This window comes from Tuber melanosporum (assembly GCF_000151645.1).
Source record: "Tuber melanosporum whole genome shotgun sequence assembly, scaffold_46, strain Mel28".
Lineage (NCBI taxonomy): Eukaryota > Fungi > Ascomycota > Pezizomycetes > Pezizales > Tuberaceae > Tuber > Tuber melanosporum.
Genome location: NW_003299091.1, coordinates 330,210 through 340,274, shown reverse-complemented (window position 1 = coordinate 340,274; position 10,065 = coordinate 330,210). Strand labels below are relative to the sequence as shown.

The 10,065-nt window shown below is 47.0% G+C and overlaps 1 protein-coding gene; it reads right to left on the bottom strand.

Moving 5' to 3' along the window:
* Window positions 1–5,374: 5,374 nt before the first annotated feature.
* Window positions 5,375–7,691, bottom strand: GSTUM_00008390001 (uncharacterized protein). XM_002840015.2 has 6 exons: window positions 7,510–7,691; window positions 7,379–7,476; window positions 7,033–7,320; window positions 5,852–6,933; window positions 5,666–5,783; window positions 5,375–5,613 (listed from the first exon to the last, which is right to left on the bottom strand). The coding sequence occupies exons 1-5, from the start codon at window positions 7,563–7,565 to the stop codon at window positions 5,667–5,669; spliced, it is 1,641 nt and encodes a 546-aa protein (XP_002840061.1). The 5' UTR covers window positions 7,566–7,691; the 3' UTR covers window positions 5,375–5,613; window position 5,666.
* Window positions 7,692–10,065: the final 2,374 nt, after the last annotated feature.

Here is a 10,065-nt window from a genome sequence, read left to right as displayed (position 1 = left end):
GTGTAAAACAATAACGTACCTGTGACTCATAACTATGCGTCACTTGAAAACTCTTTCCTCGCTTAAGCCACGTTCGTGACATCATAAGACAACTTGCTAGCAGCTTATGCTGCTTTGTTTCCATAGCACAATTGACATTCATCCAAGTGAACCATTGCATATAAGAGGCCTGTTTATGACATTCTCTCTTGTAGGAACAAGCCTCATTAATCTTAGAAAGGTGAACTCTATACTTACCTAGTTGCTCTGAGTATGTATATTTAATATACTCCTCAATTCTCTTTTAATTAGATTTACTACTCTCATCTCCTAAATCTTTATATTAGTTAGTAATAAATAATACAACTAGGATTAAAGACTTTGTTTTCTGTATAAAATCGCTTTTTATAATTGGATAGTATACATACTATGTATGCTTTCCATCTCTTCATACTCAGATTCATACTCAATCTCTGTCTCATTTTCCCATACATATTCTTCATTTGCGATTGAATTACAGCTGGAGGCTGACTCATTTGATGATATCAATAGCTCTGACATTGTTGTAGCTGTCGTGAAGGGTTGTTGGATCTCTATCACCAAGCTATCATTCACTCAGGTAATTCTGTTACAGAAAGCAAGTAGTATTATGGTAATTTGACATGAATTATCATATCTACAAAAGTTAAATTAACTTTGAGTAAATGTTTAATTGATCATTAAGTTAATACTCATAGTAAAACAATACCTTTTGTTACATTTTCACTGTAGTTTAACTAATACTACATCCATCATAACATATCACTCATATTATATAAGCACAATCTATTGGTCGCATGTAACAGTAGTGTTAGAAATACAATTATTGAAAATATATGCAACCAACATGAAACAGAAATAGTGCAGCAAGGAATAAACTTTTTGTAATAATTCTTTGACCACAAGAATCCCAGAGAGCAAAACTTATTTTACATGGCAAAAAGTGAAAATCTCAAAATTTCAGTTTTTCCTGCATAAAATGTACTACAGAGGTCATTAGGTGACAAATAATATTTTCTGAGCTACTGAACATATACTCTAGATGTCTAGCTAGTTGGCTAAGCTTAAATAAATTATTTGTCATTGTGGCCCGAGAGTGGGTTTTCTACTGAGACAGGCTCATATTATTATTTGTTTAGCGGCCAAGACTTCGCCATACCGGTGTGGGAATTATTTTATGACTCTCCCTTTGTCGGATGGTGTATCGATTACGCCGGTACCCTCTGATATTATCCCTCCAATGGTACTCTGATACGGCCTACGATAGCTCTGTGTAAATTGGCTGGCAGATCCGTCGTGTAACTAAAGTGGAACAGAAGGTACAAAAGGAGATAGCACCGCATCCACTTGAGGTGGAGGGGCGATGTTGACTATGCCTGTGTTGACTGAAGCTCTCCCTCTCTGTGTTAAGCAAGGAAGGTGCTGCAGCTTAAATGGCAAACAATTTGTATGCCAAGCCGCCTATCATACATAGAAAGGTTACCATGAGGGTAAACACCCTACCAGGTACAGAAATATCCTCCAACCCACATTCAACCTCACGCCGGCACCTTTTTATGCAATTCACTTCTCACTTCTTGATATTCCCACATTCATATCTCTACAATTTCGAAAACAGCAGATAACATACTAGCTAAACGGTCTAGAAGGATCGCCCAAACAGCCCCTTTTGATTAACCGGTTTCCTGGAACGGTGCTCTGAAATTCATGGGATAGGTAGGCTTAATTGTCCAAGGTGTGTAGATGTAAGAGTGCTTAGGAGAATCTCGCAGGCATCGGTGTTCCGGCTCGTGTCCCATTTGCGCATGGCCAACGCTCGTCATCCCCCCTTCTCGTGCCCCTCTCCTCGGATAGTCCCTGCACGTGGAAAACAAAACAGCTACGATATTGTGGAATATATCCGGATGAGGTTGGGTAAGGATACATCACTAGACGATACATCACTAGACGATACATCTCTAGACGTGATGGATAGCGGCTTAGAGGCCGAAATCATCAAATCAACTATTGAGAGTATCCCAGAAAGGTAAGCGAGCAACATCATCGAGGGATATTCTACATTTGTCACTAAGAAATACATCTAGATTTCTTCTAATTTCCCTAACTGTGGACGCTGCCCTTAGGGAAACCACAGCTTACGGTAGGCAACAAAGGCTCAGGGCAATGACAGACAGTTTGAATTTGAAGGACGTTTACGGCGCGACTCAGGAACGGGTAAAGGAGCAGGGTGCGGCAGGGTATAAGAGAGGCAAAGCAGGCCATTCTCTTCTTTTCTTCCTGAAGCTGGGGCTAGAGTGAATGAATGAATGAATGATTGGAGTCACTCAACGGGTAGATTCCATTAGAGTTGGCAGGGTGATGCTAGAACATAGGGGTGGTGGGATTTTTAGAACATCTTTTTAGATTTGATTGTTGCGTTTTTATTTTCTTTCTTCAGAATTGGTAAAGGTGATACTAGGTATGATATTTGAAATTATATTTTGGTGAATCCCCTGATAGTGGGTGCGACTAGCGTCAAGTAATCGGATGACGGAGGAAATACCTGGTAAATATATTCGACGGTAGAGCGCTTCTCAGTGGCCGTCCTCAATTATTCCGCTGATTAGTAGAATGTATGATAGCTGCAATAACCTCGAGCTGCGGTAATGAAACGAGTGATGGAACATGATCTGGAAGAGCCCAAGGAAGATGCAGGAAAGTCTAGATCCCTAGGATTTTGTGGGGACCTTTTTGGTTCAAATGGCTAGACGGAGCACCCAGAGAGATTTGTTCCCCCCCCCCGAAAAAAAAGAAAAGAAAAGAATTCATCCCTCTCTTTAGGTGATTACCACGCTCTTGTATTTTCTGGGGAAAATCTACTTCTCCAACCCAACCCAACACAAACCCGCCCTCCCCAAAACCATCCAGCCATACAGCAAATTCCGCACAGCGCCAGCCCTGCAAGCACCACTTCGAGCACCAGCACGATATGATAGAATCCCCAAGCGATTGAACCATAAGCTGCATCCTCACTTTGTCCAACACCGCAATCTAAGGACCCACCCCTTGCCATGCTTTTCTACCCAATTTTTCCAGAGGGGCAAGGAAATCCAGACTAGAAATAACCATGATACCCCGATTATTATCAAGATGTGGTCTTGGTAAGGAAATGAGGTAAGGTGGAATCCTCGCGCGAATTCGGCGGAAGTCCAGACTCACGGGTGTCGGATCTCCCGCTAGAAGTAGACATCCACACTGGACCCCTTTCGCTTCGAGACGCACGCTCGGTTCTGCAATGAAGATGTGCTATGGGGGTCAACTCCAATCCCGGAACCCGCTGTCTTTATCGCCAACTAATTTAACTTGGAGAAAAAAAACCCACAACGGGGTGTCAGAAATTGTAATTGGCGCCACATTGGAATGGTTTTTCTTTCCCCTATCGATAACTCTTGTACTTTTCTTCTTCCCCCTCTCTCCCACCGGGTATGACACCCCTCAGCACAGTACTGTGAATGGCCGTGTCTACCAAGGCGTTCTTTTCGGGGATTGGCAGTAAGGAAATCTAATGATCTTAGAGGCAACTGGACACAATCCTCCTGTATGCGGAAAGTGATTGCTGTTCGGTTTGTTAAGGGAGTGTGTTCTCACCTATCTTTAGCCTTCTCTACCAAACGGGAAACAAACTTGGATAGGCCCGGAGACAGGAGAGCCGAAGGGAGTGGGAAGAACAAGAGCTATTCCCGATAGTAGAGATGGAAACTTGATGAGTTCAAAAGATCACGGGCGCGAGTACAGAAATCCTCATAAACATAAAGGCTCCATTTCCTGTCCACGGATGTGTTCTCTTCTTCTTTTCTCTACCGGTTATCTCTAAACTAATTTAACTATATAAAAGGAGTCTTCCCCTTACCCATAGTGCTCCCAGCACGGATGACGAAACTTCCTCCCTATGTTGAGACACGTAACTCCATGCCATGCCCATATTCTCCCTTAACAGTACCATAAGACACCCTCCCCACTTACGTGTATATCCCTAGACTATCATACCACCCCATGCCAAGACCCTCCACCCAAAGCCAACTAAAGAAAATGCCAAGAACTCCATCTCCCAACGCCATACGGCAACCACCAAGCCAGACAGGAAACCTCGTCTAGAGCAGGATCCAAATCGACCAACTAAATTTATTGGGTTCCTACCAATTACTTCGATATACGAGTACAGTACACTAGCTGCTGGAATTTCCCCCAAATTTTGACTACCCCTTCCGGGTAATTATCCCGCGGACCTCACCTGGGGAACGAGTAATCGCTCCTAAGAGATAACGTCGGATAACTACACTGTCGCACTGTACAGTACGAGTTCTACGAGTACACTCGTACTTCAATATCGGATATGATATATACATAAAAAAAACATTCTTCGAGAAGAGAAAATATAGAAGATGGCATAAGGGGTAAACATGAAAAACCCCCCGTTCGAGTAGATACCACGGTTAGGATATCCATCTATAAGTCCCGTCCTGACAAGAAAAAAGGTGTTAGAGCCACGAGCAAAATAATTCGCAGGGAATCGGTCTAGTCTACACGTGCACACTCCACCAGACCTTCAAACACGTGAATAACGAACACTACGAGTACACTATCCTAGTTCATGCCATCCCCATCCAAGCCAACTACTTCAGAACTGCTAAAACCGTAGCAGACAAATTCCTTAAATTATTTCCCCAACGCTTCTTCTTCGCGGACGTGTGATTTAGCGCGTGTTATCAGCGGTATAGACTCACAGATCCCTTCATCCCTCCTGCAGAGCCCCGGGGAATCTCCTCGCTGAGTGGTCATAAGTGCAGGGGCAAGGCGATGTAGTGCGTAAGAAGGGAAGGGAATGTCATTCAATGCTTTTCTTTCCCTTCCCGAGGTCAAGCCCGTGAGCGAGTGAAAGGGCAGCCGGGTTGTGGATCTTCAATCTTCGGGTTGGGGGAGATACTTGGTACTGCCATCGCTCTGACCGGCAGGGAGGGGGGAGGGGGGAGTTCACTCGGTTGGCAGGCTCCATTGGAGCTGTCGGACATTTGGAATATAGTTTCTCGGTTGCTTGCCACGGTTTTTATGTGAGACGGCTGCCAAGTGCTTGACTACTGCGCGTGAAGATCGAGTGATTGTGGGTGACGGGATGAAGCGATTCTTCGGGTTTCATTGACGAGCTGGGAGGATCTCTACCATGATTTCATGCATAGAGCAGCGGGTCTACATTTCACCCCTTCCTTCCCACCGTTTGATACACATGTTCCCAGAGTGGTCACCCAAAAACCACCCAACAACTCCCGAGAGCTACCCCAAGCATAATCGCACATCACCAAAAAGGACACTCCTGGACGGCCGGATTGATACAACATTTCATTTCAACAAGGGCGAGGACAAGCCCCCTCCGAACCATCCCATCTGATGGTTCGGATGGAAAATTTCCCGAACCCCAAACAAGTAAAACAAACTATATACTGCGAAAACGCAAATCACCCCACCCTCTTTACATACAAAAAAGCGTCTCGGATGGTGGGGGAGGTACGGGCCCTCACAAGCATCCGCTCCTGACCGGTTTGTGCCGCCACATTGTTGGTACTGTTTTCGTTAGCCTTCTCCTCATGAATAGCCAAGACGGGGGGGTAAATACCCTAGTAGCCATGCTTCAGTGCCAGGATATTCTCAATGGCCTTTTCGGCCGCAATCATGATTGACGCGGTTGGGTTTGCGGTAATTTGTCCTGGGAAAATGGATGCATCGATCACGAACTATCCACAATGGTCAGCTTTATAGTGCACCGCGAGTGGTGATTGTGCGTGGGTTTGGAGATAGTTACCAAGTTATCAGTGCCATAGACCTTTGTATCAGTGTCAACAACAGACCCAGTCGTTCCATTTCCTTTTGTTCCATCATCGGTCCCCATCTTGCAGGTTGCGATCCAGTGATTGGTACCCCGGTGGCCGGGGTAGTTATTAACGTACTCCGCGACCGATTGACCAGGAGCAGGATGTAATATGGTGATGCTTTTGTCCGCCGAAAGTGCATCCACGAACAACTGGACGCTCTGGATTACGGCTTCGATGTCGTAAGGGTCGTTCAGGTGCGGGCTTGTCGTGACGGCCATGTTCAAGTCCGAGTTTATGGTCATGCGTCCGCGAGACTTCAGGCCCGTGCCTATGTACTGGCTCGCCGTGACGAGTGTGTCCCCTTTCTCGTTAATGGAACCCTCGGCACGTGCGGTCCATTGGAATTGGCGGGGGATTCCGTCGGATGGCACCAAGGACTCCCAGAACATGGTGTTTGGACCAGGCGCTGCGGTGGCGAGGATGCCAGCTCTGCTGTTTAGATAGAGGTCCCGGTCTGCGGGTATGGGGTTGTTGAAGGCTGCGAAAAAGTCATAATCCTTCACGCTTGGATGGCTGATGACGACATCGGTACTCGGGTGATCCTGGAGGTTATAGCCGACAGGGAGCTTGATCCATTTTGAGGAATCGATCATTGTGGAACCGTCGGTCGCGCTTGCCTTGACAACTTCGAGCTGATCGCGGGGGCCGATACCGCTACGGAACAAGATCTTTGGCGACCCGAAGGCACCGGCGGCAAGCAAGACCTTTCCAGTGTTCGGGGTGACAGAGTAGAGACCGGTCTTACCATCCGAGGAGGTAGCGACCACTTCAACACCAGTAATGCGCCCGCCCTTACGGATAACCCTGCGTACGGTGGTGTTGAGCACAATGTGAAGGTTGGAGCGCGCCCTGGCGGTCTCGAAGTAGGTCGCCAATGGACCACCGCGCTCGCCATTAAAGTACATGAATGGAGTGTGGGCAAAAGTGCGGTTCTTCTTGTTGGGAGAGTCATTGGCAGTGACAGAGGTGTACCCAACAGCGGAGAGGACTTTGGTAATAAGGTCATATGGTTCTTGGAGGTAACGGATACCATCGGTGGACGGGATATCGGTGGACGGGATCCGGGTGAAGACCTTGTCGGTCACAGAAGCCATGTCGCTTGCCCTCCAACCGGCCGGGAAGTTGTAGTCCCAGTCGATGGATTGAGGCTTGAAAAAGAGACCGGAGTTGACAGCGGTACCACCACCAAGAAGACACCCGGCCATCTGGTCAATGTCGTCACATCGAATTCCCGCAGAGTCAACCCAGATTTGATTGAAAAGACCGGGTACGTCGAAACGGGTGAGATTCTCTCCGTTAAGCCAAGCTGGCCCAAGCCTACCGCCAGTGGCATATGTCGATGGGGGGCCCCTCTCGATGAGAAGGACCTTTTTACCGGCCTCCGAGAGACGATCGGCGGCTATATATCATTAGTTGGGAAATTCTTCTGGGATGCGCTCATAGTTCAGAGTACATACCGACAAGACCTGCGGCTCCAGCACCAGCAACAATGTAGTCAAACTCGCCAAGATTTACAAGAGTAGAGCCCGGGCCGCTGGCGGTGGCGGTTGAGGTGCTGTTTGGGCTGGTAGCAGTAGTTAGAGCGAACGCACGCGCACCGAACACAGCCAAAAGATAGAAAAGAGGGTTTCTCGAGAACATCATGGAATGGAATTTCCAAGGAGCCAAGTAAAAGGGAGGGTTTTTCGAAATGGAAGGAATGTCACCGATTTCCGCGGCTGCTGTCTTCGTTCTCCGCCAGGTCCAAGATTAATGGGTTGTCGAAGATGGGCGACCCTGGGATGGAGGTTAGGAGAAACAAAGGTGGTCCAATGCGGGAGAATACCCCTTATGTATGAATTGCTACTCCCCAATTCCCCTACCGGAAGGAAACGCATCCCACAAAAACGGGTTTCCCAGGAAGCGGCAAATCATTTTCCCAAACGGTGCCATATTAGCAGCCGCAGAAGGGGCGGGGCATATTCTAGTCAGGCACAACTGAACACAGCACCAAGGATATGGACCACTACAAGCACCTTTGGTGTCTCACAGGCATGAACTCCGAACCGGCATATTACTATCCTGTACAGTACCAAACGAGCATTCGTAGCAGGCAGGAGGTACAAGAAAACCTTTCCAATAACCCCCCCGGAAAAATAAAAAGCCTTTAAATAACATCACGGGCCAAGACCTGCCCGTCCGCCAAGCAACAAAAGAACAGTAAAAGTTTGTGACGAGCGAAGACCGCTTTAAATATTCTCACACATAAAGATAAACGTAGCTACGGTTCCTCCATTTTTAAAGGCGAATATTTGTGGCTCGGATAAGACATTCCGATGGGGAGAACTAAATTTATTCAAGGCATGGGAGTGTCAGACGAGAAGGGTGTGCTGTACAGTACCACTACCATCTTGAAGGTTTAATAACAAATCAACCCAAGCGAGCTAGCGCGCCGGGGATTGAGTCTTTCGGCATATAAATATGGCAAAAAATCGACACTTGCCCCTGATTACAATTTGGGGGGTTTTTTTTGGCCCTATCTGATTTCCACGATTCTCCTCGCTGGATCCAGGCCAGAGAAATATTTACACGTACCAGTTACTATCGGTACCGGTACGCGATTGGTGTTTTTGGGAATGTCATTGCCAAGGACGTTATTGTTATTACAAAGGTTTCTGTTTTTCCGGATGGCATGGAAAAGCTTTTCTCCACAAATCTCCGTAGACAGGGATTCGCGCAGAATGTGGTAAAAAGCCCGTGCTCACCTCAGCCCCCTAGGTACCGGTACAAGCACGGTACTGTCCAAAATTCACCACCCCATTCCCGTGAAAAATAGGCACGCGTGACTGGCCAAATGTTTTTTCTTCTAATCCCTTGTGTTCGGGCACCGGTATTTTTCTTCCACAGACGATTTACCGGTACGGATATTGGGGAGGAATCGATAGCGACCGTTGTCCTGGATGGTGGCCTCCCATCGTCAAGACCTGTACCGTACAGTATCATACCGCAAAAGCTCTTGAAGTCCGCCGTCAGATCAGCAGCGGAAATAGGGTCCTCGGCCCAAGAAAAGTTTTGATTGCGGATACCTGTTAATGAAATCCAACACGTCCGGTGGGCTGATCCATACCGTGCTAGGAAGATGCTGACCCTTCCCAGGAGCCTCCGTATCCGAGTCGGGCGATTACAGGACTGGCCGGGCAGTGGATTTCAAGAGTTTCCACGGTACGAGTACGGTATTCCAAAATATCTCTACCTACTTGAATAGGTTGTGATGTAACGCTAATGAAGTGGTGCTTGTTTTCTTTTTTTTTGGCCGGAAATGGGGTGTGGTGAAGAAGGTAGTCTACAGTACTGTAAAGTACGCTGGCCTCTTGATGCTGTGCTGCATTTCTCAAATACCGGGACGATCTGTGTACTGTACGCAGCGCAAGTACTGTACTTGAGTGCGGTACCGGTGTTACATAATCGGGAGGAACCTAGACACGGTTAAGTGGCAGTTAAGTGCAAGAATACGAGTAGGTCTGCGCAAGAGGTGTAGACTAGGTAGTTTGGCAGCTGGGTGACGACACTCGAGTACTCAAATAGAATCAGTATGAGTACTACGTACAGTACAGTACAGTACATCGCGGGGACAATCGCGCGGAATATCTACAAGTCACAAGACAGCCCCCCGATAAACAACCTTCGGCTATTATTGAATAAACCCCTCTCCTATCTAAGGATGAGATGACTAAGGTGCTGCCTCAGTATTCTTCAGTGAGAATGTGCGTAGCCACAATGACACGGTTAATAGTAGCTATGGTTAGAAGATTTGCACTACTGCAAATTTGTGGTAATTAACGAACGTTGCCTATTACTGTAGCTGGTGTCTTAGGCAACGAGATGAGCTTAAATTCAATATTATAGGGGTGGCATAATACTTTCCACCATCCCACCAGTCAAACAGATAACAGAGTCGTTCCGCTCCTACTACTCGTACGAGCTTGCACCCCCTGCGAAATTCCTCCCTTTAAAGGCAACTTTCTCCCAGCGATAAGCAATTTCTTTAGTAAGGAATCTCTAATCTCTTAGGGGGTGCAACGACGTTACGAGTAATTTACTCGCCCCACACTTTTTTACACAAGCGATGGGTTCGGTGACCCTAGCGCTTTTTGCAGAAACCGCG